We start from the raw sequence: 17,514 nt of genomic DNA, 5'->3' as shown, positions 1-17,514 counted from the left end.
AGCAGGTAGAGTTCTCTGAAAGCTTTAATCAGAAACCCATCAATCATTCCTTCCACCGACGCAGTGGGAGGCGGCCATCTTGAACGGCGGCCATCTTGAACGGCGGCCATCTTGCGTGACGGCCATCTTGCGATTCTCTCCTCCATTTGTCCGAGAGAGTGCGAGGTGAGTCTCCATCGCTCTGTTTACCCACCCTCGTCTCTCCCCCTTGCCCTATTAGGATAGGGCCGGGCGTCCCTCTGCCCGTGGGGTTTGGGTGGGGTTTGAAATCCGTAGCAGTGTCCGAGGCGGCTGTCCAATCCGGTCCAGCGTGCCAGCAGTCCTTTCCAGGTCGTGGGGGTGGGGGCCAATGCCGTGGAGCGAGGGCTCGGCCTAGAGGAGAATGGGAGGAGGAGGGGGGGGCGAAGGGACAGAGATTAATCGAAAGAGGAGAAAGGTTTGTTCTGGAGTGCGGACCCCCCACCTCCAGTACGGCCTCAACGGCGAGATCCACCCTGCCTACTGCCGTCCCCTCTCCCTCTCCCCCCCCCCCCCCGTTCCCCCCTCCCTCTCTCCCCCTCCCTCTCCTCCCCCCCGTTCCCCCCTCCCTATACCCCCACCCTCTCCCCCCGCCCTCCTCCCCTCTCCCCCCGCCCGCTCCCCTCTCCCTCCCCCCCGCCCATTCCCCCTGCCCTCTCCCCCGGCCTTCTCCCCCTCCCTCTCCCTCTCCCCCCCGCCCTCTCCCCCCCCCGCCCTCTCCCTCCCCCCCCCGCCCTCTCCCTCCCCCCCCGCCCTCTCCCTCCCCCCCCGCCCTCTCCCTCCCCCCCCCCCGCCCTCTCCCCCCCGCCCTCTCCCTCCCCCCCCTCCCTCTACCTCCCCCCCCCTCCCTCTCCCTCTCCCCCTCCCCCGCCCTCTCCCCCCGCCCTCTCCTCTCCCCAGCCCTCTCCCTCTCCCCCGCCCTCTCCCTCTCCCCCGCCCTCTCCCTCTCCCCCGCCCTCTCCCTCTCCCCCGCCCTCTCCCCCGCCCTCACCCTCTCCCTCTCCCCTCTCCCTCTCCCCTCTCCCTCTCCCCTCCCTCTCCCCTCTCCCCCCGCCCGCTCCCCCCTCCCCGCCCTCTCCCTCTCCCCCCGCCCTCTTCCCCCCACCCTCCCCCCCCCCCCCCCCCCCCCCCCCGGCCGCCCTCTCCCCCGGCCTTCTCCCCTCCCCCCCCGCCCTCTCCCTCTCCCCCGCCCTCTCCCCCCCGCCCTCCCCCCCCTGCCCTCTCCCTCTCCCTCCCCCTGCCCTCTCCCTCCCCCCCGCCCTCTCCCTCCCCCGCCCTCTCTCTCTCTCCTCCCCCCCGCCCTCTCCCTCTCCCCCGCCCTCTCCCTCTCCCCCCCACCCTCTCCCCTCTCTCTCTCCCCCGCCCTCTCCCTCACCCCCCCGCCCTCTCCCCCCTCCCTGTCCCCCCCGCCCTCTCCCTCTCCCCGTCTCCCTCTCCACCCGCCCTCTCCCTCTCCCCCGCCCTCTCCCTCTCCCCCCGCCCTCTCCCTCTCCCCCCTCCCTCTCCCTCTCCCCCCTCCCTCTCCCCCGCCCTCTCCCTCGTCTCCCTCTCCACCCGCCCTCTCCCTCTCCCCCGCCCTCTCCCTCTCCCCGTCTCCCTCTCCACCCGCCCTCTCCCTCTCCCCCCGCCCTCTCCCTCTCATCCGCCCTCTCCCCGCCCTCTCCCTCTCCCCCGCCCTCTCCCTCTCCCCCGCCCTCTCCCTCTCCCCCGCCCTCTCCCTCTCCCCCGCCCTCTCCCTCTCCCCCGCCCTCTCCCTCTCCCCCGCCCTCTCCCTCTCCCCCGCCCTCTCCCCCGCCCTCTCCCTCTCCCCCGCCCTCTCCCCCGCCCTCTCCCTCTCCCCCGCCCTCTCCCTCTCCCCCGCCCTCTCCCTCTCCCCCGCCCTCTCCCCCGCCCTCTCCCTCTCCCCCGCCCTCTCCCCCGCCTCTCCCTCTCCCCCGCCCTCTCCCTCTCCCCCGCCCTCTCCCTCTCCCCCGCCCTCTCCGTCTCCCTCTCCACCCTCCCTCTCCCCCGCCCTCTCCCTCTACCCTGCCCCTCTCCCCTCTCTCTCCCCGCCCTCTCCCTCACCCCCGCCCTCTCCCTCTTCCCCCCGACCTCTCCCTCTCCCCCGCCCTCTCCCCCCTCCCTGTCCCCCCCGCCCTCTCCCCGTCTCCCTCTCCACCCGCCCTCTCCCTCTCCCCCCGCCCTCTCCCTCTCCCCTGTCTCCCTCTCCGCCCGCCCTCTCCCTCTCCCCCGCCCTCTCCCTCTCCCCCGCCCTCTCCCTCTCCCCCGCCCTCTCCCCACCCTCTCCCTCTCCCCCGCCCTCTCCCTCTCCCTCTCCCCCGCCCTCTCCTCTCCCCCGCCCTCTCCCTCTCCCCCGCCCTCTCCCCCGTCTCCCTCTCCCCCGTCTCCCTCTCCCTCTCCCTCTCCCCCGTCTCCCTCTCCCTCTCCCCCGCCCTCTCCCTCTTCCCCCGCCCTCTCCCTCTTCCCCCGCCCTCTCCCTCTCCCCCGCTCTCTCCCTCTCCCCCGCCCTCTCCCTCTCCCCGCCCTCTCCCTCTCCCCCCGCCCTCTCCCTCTCCCCCCCGCCCTCTCCCTCTCCCCCGCCCTCTCCCTCTCCCCCGCCCTCTCCCTCTCCCCCGCCCTCTCCCTCTCCCCCGCCCTCTCCCCTCTCCCCCGCCCTCTCCCTCTCCCCCGCCCTCTCCCTCTCCCCCCGCCCTCTCCCTCTCCCCCAACCTCTCCCTCTCCCCCGCCCTCTCCCTCTCCCCCCGCCCTCTCCCTCTCCCCCGCCCTCTCCCTCTCCCCCGCCTTCTCCCTCTACCCCGCCCTCTCCCCTCTCCCTCTCCCCCGCCCTCTCCCTCTCCCCCGCCCTCTCCCTCTCCCCCGCCCTCTCCCTCTCCCCCGCCCTCTCCCTCTCCCCCGCCCTCTCCCTCTCCCCCGCCCTCTCCCTCTCCCCCGCCCTCTCCCCCGCCCTCTCCCCTCTCCCCCGCCCTCTCCCTCTACCCTGCCCTCTCCCTCTCCCCTCCCTCACCACCGCCCTCTCCCTCACCCCGCCCTCTCCCTCTCCCCCCCGACCTCTCCCTCTCCCCCCCTCCCTCTCCCCCGCCCTCTCCCCCCTCCCTGTCCCCCCCGCCCTCTCCCCGTCTCCCTCTCCACCCGCCCCCTCCCTCTCCCCCCGCCCTCTCCCTCTCCCCTGTCTCCCTCTCCACCCGCCCTCTCCCTCTCCCCCGCCCTCTCCCTCTCCCCCGCCCTCTCCCTCTCCACCGCCCTCTCCCCACCCTCTCCCTCTCCCCGCCCTCTCCCTCTCCCCCGCCCTCTCCCTCTCCCCCCGCCCTCTCCCTCTCCCCCGCCCTCTCCCTCTCCCCCGTCTCCCTCTCCCCCGCCCTCTCCCTCTCCCCCGCCCTCTCCCTCTCCCCGTCTCCCTCTCCACCCGCCCTCTCCCTCTCCCCCCGCCCTCTCCCTCTCATCCGCCCTCTCCCTCTCCCCTCCCTCTCCCCCGCCCTCTCCCTCTCCCCCGCCCTCTCCCTCTCCCCCGCCCTCTCCCTCTCCCCCGCCCTCTCCCTCTCCCCGCCCTCTCCCTCTCCCCCGCCCTCTCCCTCTCCCCCGCCCTCTCCCCCGCCCTCCTCCCTCTCCCCCGCCCTCTCCCTCTCCCCCGCCCTCTCCCTCTCCCCCGCCCTCTCCCTCTCCCCCCGCCCTCTCCCTCTCCCCCGCCCTCTCCGTCTCCCTCTCCACCCTCCCTCTCCCCCGCCCTCTCCCTCTACCCTGCCCTCTCCCCTCTCTCTCCCCCGCCCTCTCCCTCACCCCCGCCCTCTCCCTCTTCCCCCCGACCTCTCCCTCTCCCCCGCCCTCTCCCCCGCCCTCTCCCCCCCTCCCTGTCCCCCCCGCCCTCTCCCCGTCTCCCTCTCCACCCGCCCTCTCCCTCTCCCCCCGCCCTCTCCCTCTCCCCTGTCTCCCTCTCCGCCCGCCCTCTCCCTCTCCCCCGCCCTCTCCCTCTCCCCCCGCCCTCTCCCTCTCCCCCGCCCTCTCCCTCTCCCCCCCCCGCCCTCTCCCCACCCTCTCCCTCTCCCCCGCCCTCTCCCTCTCCCTCTCCCCCGCCCTCTCCCTCTCCCCCGCCCTCTCCCTCTCCCCCGCCCTCTCCCCCGTCTCCTCTCCCCCGTCTCCCTCTCCCTCTCCCCCGTCTCCCTCTCCCTCTCCCCCGCCCTCTCCCTCTTCCCCCGCCCTCTCCCTCTTCCCCCGCCCTCTCCCTCTCCCCCGCTCTCTCCCTCTCCCCCGCCCTCTCCCTCTCCCCCGCCCTCTCCCTCTCCCCCCGCCCTCTCCCTCTCCCCCCGCCCTCTCCCCTCTCCCCCGCCCTCTCCCTCTCCCCCGCCCTCTCCCTCTCCCCGCCCTCTCCCCTCTCCCCCGCCCTCTCCCTCTCCCCCGCCCTCTCCCTCTCCCCCCGCCCTCTCCCTCTCCCCCAACCTCTCCCTCTCCCCCGCCCTCTCCCTCTCCCCGCCTCTCCCTCTCCCCCCGCCTTCTCCCTCTACCCCGCCCTCTCCCCTCTCCCTCTCCCCCGCCCTCTCCCTCTCCCCCGCCCTCTCCCTCTCCCCCGCCCTCTCCCTCTCCCCCCGCCCTCTCCCTCTCCCCCGCCCTCTCCCTCTCCCCCGCCCTCTCCCTCTCCCCCGCCCTCTCCCTCTCCCCCGCCCTCTCCCTCTCCCCCGCCCCTCTCCCTCTCCCCCGCCCTCTCCCTCTACCCTGCCCTCTCCCTCTCCCCTCCCTCACCCCCGCCCTCTCCCTCACCCCCGCCCTCTCCCTCTCCCCCCCGACCTCTCCCTCTCCCCCCCTCCCTCTCCCCCGCCCTCTCCCCCCTCCCTGTCCCCCCCGCCCTCTCCCCGTCTCCCTCTCCACCCGCCCCCTCCCTCTCCCCCCGCCCTCTCCCTCTCCCCTGTCTCCCTCTCCACCCGCCCTCTCCCTCTCCCCCGCCCTCTTCCCTCTCCCCCGCCCTCTCCCTCTCCACCGCCCTCTCCCCACCCTCTCCCTCTCCCCCGCCCTCTCCCTCTCCCCCGCCCTCTCCCTCTCCCCCGCCCTCCTCCCTCTCCCCCGCCCTCTCCCTCTCCCCCGTCTCCCTCTCCCCCGCCCTCTCCCTCTCCCCCGCCCTCTCCCTCTCCCCGTCTCCCTCTCCACCCGCCCTCTCCCTCTCCCCCGCCCTCTCCCTCTCCCCCGCCCTCTCCCTCTCCCCCCGCCCTCTCCCTCTCCCCCGTCTCCCTCTCCCCCGCCCTCTCCCTCTCCCCCGTCTCCCTCTCCCCCGTCTCCCTCTCCCCCGCCCTCTCATTCTTCCCCCGCCCTCTCCCTCTTCCCCCGCCCTCTCGCTCTTCCCCCGCCCTCTCCCTCTCCCCCGCCCTCTCCCTCTCCCCCGCTCTCTCCCTCTCCCCCGCCCTCTCCCTCTCCCCCCGCCCTCTCCCTCTCCCCCCGCCCTCTCCCTCTACCCCCGCCCTCTCCCTCTACCCCGCCCTCTCCCTCTCCCCCGCCCTCTCCCTCTCCCCCGCCCTCTCCCTCTCCCCCGCCCTCTCCCCGTCTCCCTCTCCACCCGCCCTCTCCCCTGCCCTCTCCCTCTCCCCCTGTCCTCCCTCCCTCCCTCTCCCTCCTCCCCCTCTCCCTCTCCCCCCTCCCTCTCCCTCTCCCCCGCCCTCTCCCCCGCCCTCACCCTCTCCCCCGCCCCTCTCCCTCTCCCCCGCCCTCTCCCTCTCCCCCGCCCTCTCCCCCGCCCCTCACCCTCTCCCTCTCCCCCCTCCCTCTCCCCTTCCCTCTCCCCTGCCCTCTCCCCCACCCTCTCCCTCTCCCCCGTCTCCCTCTCCCCCGCCTCTCCCTCTCCCCGTCTCCCTCTCCCCCGTCTCCCTCTCCCCGCCCTCTCCCTCTCTCCCCCCGCCCCTCTCCCTCTCTCCCCCCGCCCTCTCCCTCTCTCCCCCGCCCTCTCCCTCTCTCCCCCCGCCCTCTCCCTCTTCCCCCGCCCTCTCCCTCTTCCCCCGCCCTCTCCCTCTTCCCCTCCCTCTCCCCCGCCCTCTCCCTCTCCCCCGCCCTCTCCCTCTCCCCCCGCCCTCTCCCTCTACCCCCGCCTCTCCCTCTACCCCCGCCCTCTCCCTCTACCCCCGCCCTCTCCCCCACCCTCTCCCTCTCCCCGTCTCCCTCTCCACCCGCCCTCTCCCTCTCCCCTGTCCTCTCCCTCTCCCCCCCCGCCCCTCTCTCTCACCCCCCCGCCCTCTCCCTCGCCCTCTCCCTCTCCCCCGCCCTCTCCCTCTCCCCCTCCCCCCGCCCTCTCCCTCTCCCCCCGCCCTCTCCCTCTCCCCCGCCCTCTCCCTCTCCCCCGCCCTCTACCTCTCCCCCGCCCTCTCCTCTCCCCCGCCCTCTCCCCCGCCCTGTCCCTCTCCCCCGCCCTCTCCCTCTCCCCCGCCCTCTCCCTCTCCCCTCTCCCCTGCCCTCCCCCCTGCCCTCTCCCCTGCCCTCTCCCCTCTCCCTCTCCCCCGCCCTCTCCCCCGCCCTCTCCCTCTCCTCCGCCCTCTCCCTCTCCACCCGCCCCTCTCCCTCTCCCCGCCTACTCCCTCTCCCCCGCCTACTCCCTCTCCCCCGCCTACTCCCTCTCCCCCGCCCACTCCCCTCTCCCCCCGCCCTCTCCCTCTCCCCCGCCCTCTCCCTCTCCCCCCCGCCCTCTCCCTCTACCCTGCCCTCTCCCTCTCCCCTCCCTCACCCCCCGCCCTCTCCCTCACCCCCGCCCCTCTCCCTCTCCCCCCCGACCTCTCCCTCTCCCCCCCTCCCTCTCCCCCGCCCTCTCCCCCCTCCCTGTCCCCCCCGCCCTCTCCCCGTCTCCCTCTCCACCCGCCCCCTCCCTCTCCCCCCGCCCTCTCCCTCTCCCCTGTCTCCCTCTCCACCCGCCCTCTCCCTCTCCCCCGCCCTCTCCCTCTCCCCCGCCCTCTCCCTCTCCCCCGCCCTCTCCCTCTCCACCGCCCTCTCCCCACCCTCTCCCTCTCCCCCGCCCTCTCCCTCTCCCCCGCCCTCTCCCTCTCCCCCGCCCTCTCCCTCTCCCCCGCCCTCTCCCTCTCCCCCGTCTCCCTCTCCCCCGCCCTCTCCCTCTCCCCCGTCTCCCTCTCCCCCGTCTCCCTCTCCCCCGCCCTCTCATTCTTCCCCCGCCCTCTCCCTCTTCCCCGCCCTCTCGCTCTTCCCCCGCCCTCTCCCTCTCCCCCGCCCTCTCCCTCTCCCCCCGCTCTCTCCCTCTCCCCCGCCCTCTCCCTCTCCCCCCGCCCTCTCCCTCTCCCCCCGCCCTCTCCCTCTCCCCCCGCCCTCTCCCTCTACCCCCGCCCTCTCCCTCTACCCCCGCCCTCTCCCTCTCCCCCGCCCTCTCCCTCTCCCCCGCCCTCTCCCTCTCCCCCGCCCTCTCCCCGTCTCCCTCTCCACCCGCCCTCTCCCCTGCCCTCTCCCTCTCCCCTGTCCTCCCTCCCTCCCTCTCCCTCCTCCCCCTCTCCCTCTCCCCCCTCCCTCTCCCTCTCCCCCCGCCCTCTCCCCCCGCCCTCACCCTCTCCCCCGCCCTCTCCCTCTCCCCCGCCCTCTCCCTCTCCCCCGCCCTCTCCCTCTCCCCCGCCCTCACCCTCTCCCTCTCCCCCCTCCCTCTCCCCTTCCCTCTCCCCCACCCTCTCCCTCTCCCCCGTCTCCCTCTCCCCCGCCCTCTCCCTCTCCCCGTCTCCCTCTCCCCCGTCTCCCTCTCCCCCGCCCTCTCCCTCTCTCCCCCGCCCTCTCCCTCTCTCCCCCGCCCTCTCCCTCTCTCCCCCGCCCTCTCCCTCTCTCCCCCGCCCTCTCCCTCTCTCCCCCGCCCTCTCCCTCTTCCCCCGCCCTCTCCCTTTTCCCCCGCCCTCTCCCTCTTCCCCTCCCTCTCCCCCGCCCTCTCCCTCTCCCCCGCCCTCTCCCTCTCCCCCCGCCCTCTCCCTCTACCCCCGCCCTCTCCCTCTACCCCCGCCCTCTCCCTCTACCCCCGCCCTCTCCCCCACCCTCTCCCTCTCCACCCGCCCTCTCCCTCTCCACCCGCCCTCTCCCTCTCCACCCGCCCTCTCCCTCTCCCCCGCCCTCTCCCTCTCCCCCGCCCTCTCCCTCTCCCCCGCCCTCTCCCTCTCCCCTGTCCTCTCCCTCTCCCCCCCGCCCTCTCTCTCACCCCCCCGCCCTCTCCCTCGCCCTCGCCCTCTCCCTCTCCCCCGCCCTCTCCCTCTCCCCCCTCCCCCCGCCCTCTCCCTCTCCCCCCGCCCTCTCCCTCTCCCCCGCCCTCTCCCTCTCCCCCGCCCTCTACCTCTCCCCCGCCCTCTCCCTCTCCCCCGCCCTCTCCCCCGCCCTGTCCCTCTCCCCCGCCCTCTCCCTCTCCCCCGCCCTCTCCCTCTCCCCCGCCCTCTCCCCTCTCCCCTGCCCTCCCCCCTGCCCTCTCCCCTGCCCTCTCCCCTCTCCCTCTCCCCCGCCCTCTCCCTCTCCTCCGCCCTCTCCCTCTCCACCCGCCCTCTCCCTCTCCCCCGCCTACTCCCTCTCCCCCGCCTACTCCCTCTCCCCCGCCTACTCCCTCTCCCCCGCCCACTCCCTCTCCCCCGCCCTCTCCCTCTCCCCCTCCCTCTCCCCCGCCCACTCCCTCTCCCCCGCCCTCTCCCTCTCCCCCCTCCCTCTCCCCCGCCCTCTCCCTCGCCCTCTCCCCTCTCCCTCCCCCCCGCCCTCTCCCTCTCCCCCCGCCCTCTCCCTCTCCCCTCTCCCTCTCCCCCGCCCTCTCCCTCTCCACCCGCCCTCTCCCTCTCTCCCCGCCCTCTCCCTCTCCCCCCGCCCACTCCCTCTCCCCCGCCCTCTCCCTCTCCCCCGCCCTCTCCCTCTCCCCCGCCCTCTCCCCCGCCCTCTCCCTCTCCCCCGCCCTCTCCCTCTCCCCCGCCCTCTCCCTCTCCTCGCCCTCTCCCCCGCCCTCTCCCTCTCCCCCCGCCCTCTCCCTCTCCCCCCGCCCTCGCCCTCTCCCCCGCCCTTTCCCCCCGCCCTCTCCCTCTCCCCCCGCCCTCTCCCTCCCCACTCACCCTCACTTCTTGCGGTTCTGCTCTGCCCGCTGTAGTTTGTAGGTCACTTTACGCTCGTGCCCAGCAGGGATGAAGCGATTGGTGTTCTCACTCGCCTCCTTCTTGGTGCGTCCCTTCCGACTGCTCCCACCTGTGGGTCCACACAGCGTCAGAGCACAGGGTACACACCTCGCCATCACCCTGAGGGACAATTGGAGAAGCCGTAGACCGCTGTCCGCCCCCACCCCGAGACAATCTGAGCCCCCACCCCCTGAGAGAGATCAGGCATCTGATCCTGAATTTCTCTGGGTTTTCCCTCATCGCCAACGTCTCGAAGCACAGCTAAAACAAATAGTTTGTTGAAGAGCAGTCCCTGTGGACATGGAGGAATCTCGCGGCCAACTTGTGCACAGCAACAACTGACTAAACAGGCAGCTGACAATGACTCATTTGGGGGATGTTCCTCACACACCAATAAATCAGCAGCGGGCCTCAATCCAAATTCCCCCCTTCCCAAACCGACAGTGCAGCACTCCCTCAGGACTGACCCTCTGACAGTGCGGCACTCCCTCAGTACTGACAGTGCGGCACTCCCTCATTACTGACTCTCTGACAGTGCGGCACTCCCTCAGTACTGACCCTCTGACAGTGCGGCACTCCCTCAGTACTGACCCTCTGACAGTGCGGCACTCCCTCAGTACTGACCCTCTGACAGTGCGGCACTCCCTCAGTACTGACTCTCTGACAGTGCGGCACTCCCTCAGTACTGACCCTCTGACAGTGCGGCACTCCCTCAGTACTGACCCTCTGACCGTGCGGCACTCCCTCAACACTGACCCTCTGACAGTGCAGCACTCGCTCAGTACTGACCCTCTGACAGTGCGGCACTCCCTCAGTACTGACCCTCTGACAGTGCAGCACTCCCTCAGTACTGACCCTCTGACAGTGCGGCACTCCCTCAGTACTGACCCTCTGACAGTGCGGCCCCTCCCTCAATACTGACCCTCTGACAGTGCAGCACTCCCTCAGTACTGACCCTCTGACAGTGCGGCCCCTCCCTCAGTACTGACCCTCTGACAGTGCGGCGCTCCCACAGTACTGACCCTCTGACAGTGCGGCACTCCCTCAGTACTGACCCTCTGACAGTGCGGCACTCCCTCAGTACTGACCCTCTGACAGTGCGGCACTCCCTCAGTACTGACCCTCTGACAGTGCGGCACTCCCTCAGTACTGACCCTCTGACAGTGCAGCACTCCCTCAGTACTGACCCTCTGACAGTGCGGCACTCCCTCAGTACTGACCCTCTGACAGTGCGGCGCTCCCCCAGTACTGACCCTCTGACAGTGCGGCGCTCCCTCAGTACTGACCCTCTGACAGTGCAGCATTCCCTCAGTACTGACCCTCAGACAGTGCGGTACTCCCTCAGTACTGACCCTCTGACAGTGCGGCACTCCCTCAGTACTGACCCTCTGACAGTGCGGCACTCCCTCAGTACTGACCCTCTGACAGTGCGGCACTCCCTCAGTACTGCGCGGCAAGAATCGGGAAAGATGGTGGTGCCGAGGTCTGTGGAGTTGGGACTCCAACATTCTGACCACGTGGAGACACATAGAGTCTTCGTGAGGGCAGAGAGATAGAATCTGAATTTGCCAAATTGGGGGTTAAAAAGTGGGAACGCATGAAGAATGAGGCAGCAGTGCTAACCACTGTGCCACCGTCCAGGTGATATTTTGAATGGAACTCATTTAATTCTCAGTCTCTTCTGCCAGCCTCGCTCCCTGTGAGCCTCTCTGTGTCCCTGTGTGCCTCTGTCTCCCTCTGTTCGTGTGTCTCTGCCTGTGAGCCTGTCCCCTCTGTGTGTGTGTGTGTTTGTCTCTCTCTGTCAATCTTGCGCTCTCTCTCCCTCTGTGTCTGCCTCTCTCCGTGTCTTCATTATCCCTTTCTCCATCTCTCTTTGTCTCTCTCTCGCTCGTTACGTGCCTGACACCGACTCGCAAGGCACAGTTTTGATGAACTAACTCACTTCAAATAACTGGTGACGTTTCCTGACCATGTGACTCAATCTGATTGGCACGAAAACATGTTGTTCACAAAGTTTTGAACCCTTCCAAACAAAACCCCCCACAAAACTTTCAGCTGCTCAGCAGATGTTTAAAGATATTCTGTCAATCCCCTTCCACATGTCAGGGCTCCTTTGAAAAGAAATATCAAAGTGTAAAAAGTATTTTAAAAGCTTTTGTAAGTGAGCCGAGCTTCTCAAAACTTTTTAAAAACTTGATGCAGTTCAGAGAGAGAGGCTTTTTTAAAAACAAAAAAATCTTGACCAGCCAGTGGGGGAGAAGGGGCCCCTTAGAGTTTTCTGAAGTCGAACATGTCAGTATTTTAGGAGGGGGATCTTATTGAAACTTACAGGATACTGCGAGGCCGGGATTGAGTGGACGTGGAGAGGATGTTCCCACTTGTAGGAAAAACTAGAAGCAGAGGACACCATCTCAGACTAAAGGGACGATCCATTATAACAGAAGAGGAGGAATTTCTTCAGCCAGAGGGTGGTGAATCTGTGGAACTCTTTGCCGCAGAAGGCTGTGGAGACCAAATCACTGAGTGTCTTTAAGACAGAGATGGATAGGTTCTTGATCAATAAGGGGGTCAGGGGTTATGGGGATGAGAAACCTAATTCTAGCACCTTGGGTCTTATTTCAACCCAGCCGGTTGAGATTGGGCAGGTGGATTTGGCAGGCTGGAGAATGTGAGATGGGGTGTGGGACTCACCACAGAATCGGTCGCTGATGTTGTAGAAGTCGTATTTGTCGTAATACTGGTCTTCGAAGTCACGGGCCTGCACATTCTGCGTTTTCTCGCCGTCTGCCATGGCTCGTGGACGTTTGATTCAATATGAAGAGAGCTCGAGTGGATCACTACCTGCTCCACCGATTGCTGAACTGTCTATGAGCCGTACCCGATCTCTCGGCTTGTTTACAACAGACAGGAACCACGTCAGCCACTTCAACGTGATTCAAAAGAGGCGGGGACTCTGTCTCTGACTCTCTCTCCTGTGTGTGTCTCTCTCCCTCTCTTTGTGTCACTCCTCTCTGTATGTGTGTCTCCCCCTCTGTGTGTCTCTCCCCCTCTGTGTCTCTCCCCCTCTCTGTGTCTCTCCCCCTCTGTGTGTCTCTCCCCCTCTGTGTCTCTCCCCCTCTGTGTGTCTCTCCCCCTCTGTGTCTCTCTCCCTCTGTGTGTCTCTCCCTCTGTGTGTCTCTCCCTCTGTGTGTCTCTCCCCCTCTGTGTGTCTCTCCCCCTCTGTGTGTCTCTCCCCCTCTGTGTGTCTCTCCCCCTCTGTGTGTCTCTCCCCCTCTGTGTGTCTCTCCCCCTCTGTGTGTCTCTCCCCCCATGTGTCTCTCCCCCTCTGTGTGTCTCTCCCCCTCTGTGTGTCTCTCCCCCTCTGTGTGTCTCTCCCCCTCTGTGTGTCTCTCCCCCTCTGTGTGTCTCTCCCCCTCTCTGTGTGTCTCTCCCTCTCTGTGTGTCTCTCCCTCTCTGTGTGTCTCTCCCTCTCTGTGTGTCTCTCTCCGGTGTGTGTCTCTCTCCCTCTCTGTGTGTCTCTCCCTCTCTGTGTGTCTCTCTCCGGTGTGTGTCTCTCTCCGGTGTGTGTCTCTCTCCCTCTGTGTGTGTGTCTCTCCCTCTGTGTGTGTCTCTCCCTCTGTGTGTGTCTCTCCCTCTCTGTGTGTCTCTCCCTCTCTGTGTGTCTCTCCCTCTCTGTGTGTCTCTCTCCGGTGTGTGTCTCTCTCCCTCTGTGTGTGTGTCTCTCCCTCTGTGTGTGTCTCTCCCTCTGTGTGTGTCTCTCCCTCTCTGTGTGTCTCTCCCTCTCTGTGTGTCTCTCCCTCTCTGTGTGTCTCTCTCCGGTGTGTGTCTCTCTCCCTCTGTGTGTGTGTCTCTCCCTCTGTGTGTGTCTCTCCCTCTGTGTGTGTCTCTCCCTCTGTGTGTGTCTCTCCCTCTGTGTGTGTCTCTCCCTCTGTGTGTGTGTGTCTCTCTCCCTCTGTGTGTCTCTCTCCCTCTGTGTGTCTCTCTCCCTCTGTGTGTCTCTCTCCCTCTGTGTGTCTCTCTCTGTGTGTCTCTCTCCCTCTGTGTGTCTCTCTCCCTCTGTGTGTCTCTCTCCCTCTATGTGTCTCTCTCCCTCTCTGTGTGTCTCTCCCTCTCTGTGAGTCTTTCTCCCTCTCTCTGTGAGTCTTTCTCCCTCTCTCTGTGTGTCTCCCTCTCTCTCTGTGTCTCACTCTCCCTCTCTCTGTGTGTCTCTCCCTCTGTGTGTCTCTCTCTGTCTCTTTCTCTGTCTCTCTCTCTCTGTTATGGACTTACAAACTCCAAAGTGTATTATGGAGTCCACCTGACCTTTAACGTTCTGATGAATTTGGCTAGGATGAGCACAAGAGCCTTCACTTCAGGTGTGAATCAACAGTCTTCCCAGACACTTTAAACAAAATAAGCTTTATTCTAAGAACGTAATTAACATTTATATATACACAGCACAAATTATCAATGACAAACATAAAGACATCCCACAGCGACAGTAATCTAAGTATGACAATGAATCCCCCCTTAACTGTTCCAATTCAGTAACAAAATCCCACAAATTAAAAACCCCTTTCCAAGGGTGCGGCCCAGCACTCTGCATTCTCACTTGAATGAGACTGGCTTTCCCTGAATATATCTTTTAAGTTACCAGAGCCGGTAGCCGCAACCTGTTCACTTCTGGAACAGATATTTAAAATGCAGATATAGTGAGACAGGCCAAAACACTTCTCCTGTTTGTAGTCCACAGCGGTCAGAAATTGAAAATTAAAACCAAAAACAGCTCACAGAGCCACAGCCCAGCTCCACGCACACAATGACATCACTGAAGCCATGTGATAAGACAAAAACCTTTAAAATGTTCTGGGCCAGGGTTTAGAGAACCCCAAAGTGTATCATGGAGTTCACCTGACACACAACTTTTACTAGATTGTGGTATGGGGCGCGCACGGCCCACTCTCCAGGTGTGGGACAGCAGAAATGGAAACAGTATTTTTTTATGCAAAACAATGTTTATTCTGTGAACTCAAGTTAACCTTTTTAAAACATACAGTGAACATCTTAGCAACCATTAATTCAAATACAACCCCCAAAGAATACAACACTAAGTAATCCTTAAACTTTCCTTTTAACATCCATAAGACATTTTTAAAAACCTTTTAACAGAAGCACATCAGGTTTACATTCACTCCTGAGAACAGTTATCACTGAATTCCCCAAATGATCAAGAGATAGTCTTCACATGTCAAAGAGATCAACAGTACATCTTATTTGTCTGGCTTCAGCTCCAACACTAAAACGAAACCAAAAAACACAGACACACCCAAGCTTTTCTCAAAGTGAAACTAAAAAGCAGAGCTCAGCTCCGCCCACACTCTGACATCACTGCAGTAACTTGAGCAGACAGACATTTCTTAAAGTGACATGCTCATGACACCTCCCCCCAAGAAAAAATAAATAAACCATCAACTTCAATATGGTTTCATTTTTCACCATTTCACTATCCTTTAAGAAATGCACACAGTAAATATACTTTTTTGTTTCAAAAAACAACACACGCAAACAGGTTTAATAATATAGTCCATTTTTTTTGTTCTTCCTCCAACTGGAATCCCTCTCCATTGAATGTCTCTTTGAACAAGAAGGTCTCTGCACGATCCGTCCATTTCTCCGCCTCGGCAAGTCTCTTTAAAGTCAGATACTTCAGTTCAATCTGATCACAGGGTCCCTTGTAATTCTCCAACACAGGAGCATTGGTTATCACAGCTTTCAGGCAGTCAAATGTCTGTTGAAAGTCCGCTGTCCACTGAAATCTTCGATGTTCAGCAAGTCCATCAGTGGAGCAAACACACTAAATATTTTGTACAAATGTTCGATCAAATCCACTCATGCCAAGAAATCGCATTATTTCCCTTTGTGTCGAGGGTATTGGAAACTCCTCAATAACTTTTGTTTTCACATCCCGTGGGACCAGTCGACTCTGTCCGATTGTATGGCCAAGGAAAGTGACTTGGGCTTTTCCAAATTCACTTTTGGCTAGGTTTATCACCAAACCCGCCTCCTGAAGTCGATCGAATAACTCCATCAGATGTTTTAACTGTTCTTTCCATGTCTGGCTGAAATTGACCAGATCGTCGATGTATACCGCACAATTGGGAAATCCTGAAACGACTTGTGTTCAATAACCGTTGAAATGTGGCTGGGGTGTTTTTCATGCCAAATGGCATAACTTTGAATTGGTATATACCATCTGGAGTCACAAAAGCTGAAAACCCCTTCGTCCTTTCGGATAAAGGTACCTGCCAGTAACCTTTCAGTAAATCCAGTTTAGAAATAAAAGCTGATTGTCCCACTTTCTCAATGCAATCCTCCAAACGTGGGATAGGATAAGAGTCCGATCTTGTAACTGCATTAACCTTTCTATAGTCCACACACAACTGTTGGGTACCGTCTGGTTTAGGTACCATCACTATGGGTGAGCTCCATTGGCTGCAACCCACTTCAATTATGCAATTTTTAAGCATACTCTCAATCTTTTTGTTAACCTGTGCCAGTTTAAAAGGGTTAAGTCTGTATGGATGTTGTTTGATTTGAACAGCATTTCCCACATCTACATCATGTATAGTCATTTTAGTACTTCCCAATTTATCTCCACAAACTTGCCCATGTGATATCAATAACTCTTTCAGGTCAGTCCGTCTTTCCTCTGGAAGGTAACAACAATTCATCCCAATTTTTAAGAACATCCTCATTTTCCAATTTAATTTGAGGTATGTCAAATTCACAGTCATCTGGATTTGGCTCGTCACTTTGAGTTAGAATCATTAAAACCTCCTTTTTCTCTCCTTCCCTTTCAAAGTACCTTTTAAGATATTCAGATGACACACTCGGTGAGTCTTCCTTCTGTCTGGTGTTTTTAACCACACAACTCACCTCACTTAATTTTCTTTCAATTTGATAAGGTCCACAAAACCTAGCTTTTAAAGGTTCACCTCCCACTGGTAACAATACTAAAACTTTATCTCCACTGGCAAAGCTACGAACTTTGGGTTTCTTGTCCGCTACCCTTTTCATCACATTTTGTGCAAGTTTTAAATGTTGTCTAGCCAATTCACCTGCTCTATTTAATCGTTCCCTAAAATTTGACACGTAATCCAATAATGTAAGTTCTGATTTCTCACTCACCAATTTTTCCTTAATCAATTTAAGTGGTCCTCTTACCTCATGACCAAAAATTAGTTCAACAGGACTGAATTTGGTTCACTCATTAGGTGCATCCCTAATTGCAAACAATACGAATGGAATTCCTTTATCCCAATCCACTGGATAATCTTGACAATACGCCCTCAACATTGTCTTTAATGTCTGATGCCACCTTTCTAACACTCTCTGCGATTCTGGATGGTACGCAGTTGATTTAATTTGTTTTATTCCTAAGCTATCCATAACTTCTTTGAATAACCTCGAGGTAACATTTGATCCTTGATCCAATTGTATTTCTGTGGGTAGTCCATATCTAGTAAAGAATTTCAGTAAGTCCTCCACAATCCTTTTAGCTGTAATATTACGTACTGGAATGGCCCCTGGAAACCTAATAGACACATCCATTATCGTCAAAAGATATTGATCCCACTTTTCGTTTTAGGAAACGGTCCTACACAATCAATTAAGACCTTTGTAAAAGGTTCCTCAAATGCTGGAATGGGTATTAAGGGCACTGGTTTTATCACTGCTTGAGGTTTCCTTATCACTTGACATGTGAGACATGGTCGACAAAATGTAACTACATCTTTATGTAGTCCAGGCCAATAAAAATGTTTTTGGATTTTAGCTTGAGTTTTCCTTATTCCCAAATGACCTCCCACTGGTACCTCATTTGCAACTTACAACACCTCCTTTCTATACCCTACCGGCAATACTACTTAGTTTACATAGATAGACATAGAATTTACAGTGCAGAAGGAGGCCATTCGGCCCATCGAGTCTGCACCGGCTCTTGGAAAGAGCACCCTACCCAAGGTCAACACCGCCACCCTAGCCCCATAACCCAGTAACCCCACCCACCAATAAGGGCAATTTATCGTGGCCAATCCACCTAACCTGCACATCTTTGGACTGTGGGAGGAAACCGGAGCACCCGGAGGAAACCCACGCACACACTGGGAGGATGTGCAGACTCCGCACAGACAGTGACCCAAGCCGGAATCGAACCTGGGACCCTGGAGCTGTGAAGCAATTGTGCTATCCACAAGGCTACCGTGCTGCCCCACTTGATGAACTTCTGCCCAATTTTCATCCGCCTACATATGTAAAGGTCTCCGTTATCTCATCAAGGCATCACTTTTACGGTAATAACACTCTGGTATACTCTCAGATTCCTTTTCCGTGTATGCTTTCTGATACATGTGTTTTATTTCTACATCTTTCT

At 61.9% G+C, this 17,514-nt stretch overlaps 1 protein-coding gene across 1 annotated transcript; it reads right to left on the bottom strand.

Moving 5' to 3' along the window:
* Positions 1-6: 6 nt before the first annotated feature.
* LOC140396006 (nuclear protein 1-like) lies at positions 7-12,001 on the bottom strand. The gene is made up of 3 exons (XM_072484044.1): positions 11,796-12,001; positions 9,045-9,174; positions 7-372 (listed from the first exon to the last, which is right to left on the bottom strand). Exons 1-2 carry the CDS (start codon positions 11,893-11,895, stop codon positions 9,047-9,049), a joined length of 228 nt encoding a protein of 75 aa, XP_072340145.1. The 5' UTR covers positions 11,896-12,001; the 3' UTR covers positions 7-372; positions 9,045-9,046.
* Between the last annotated feature and the right edge of the window lie 5,513 nt (positions 12,002-17,514).

Source organism: Scyliorhinus torazame, chromosome 19 (assembly GCF_047496885.1).
Source record: "Scyliorhinus torazame isolate Kashiwa2021f chromosome 19, sScyTor2.1, whole genome shotgun sequence".
Classification (NCBI taxonomy): Eukaryota; Metazoa; Chordata; class Chondrichthyes; order Carcharhiniformes; family Scyliorhinidae; genus Scyliorhinus; species Scyliorhinus torazame.
This window is presented reverse-complemented; position numbering and strand designations above follow the sequence as displayed.

Bases quoted from the DNA above. Each gene is read 5' to 3' on its own strand.
- LOC140396006 (XM_072484044.1), bottom strand. From the start codon at position 11,895: ATGGCAGACGGCGAGAAAACGCAGAATGTGCAGGCCCGTGACTTCGAA. The intron at 9,175-11,795 runs GTGAGTCCCACA...GTGGACCCACAG, and splicing joins CATCAGCGACCGATTCTGTG to GTGGGAGCAGTCGGAAGGGA.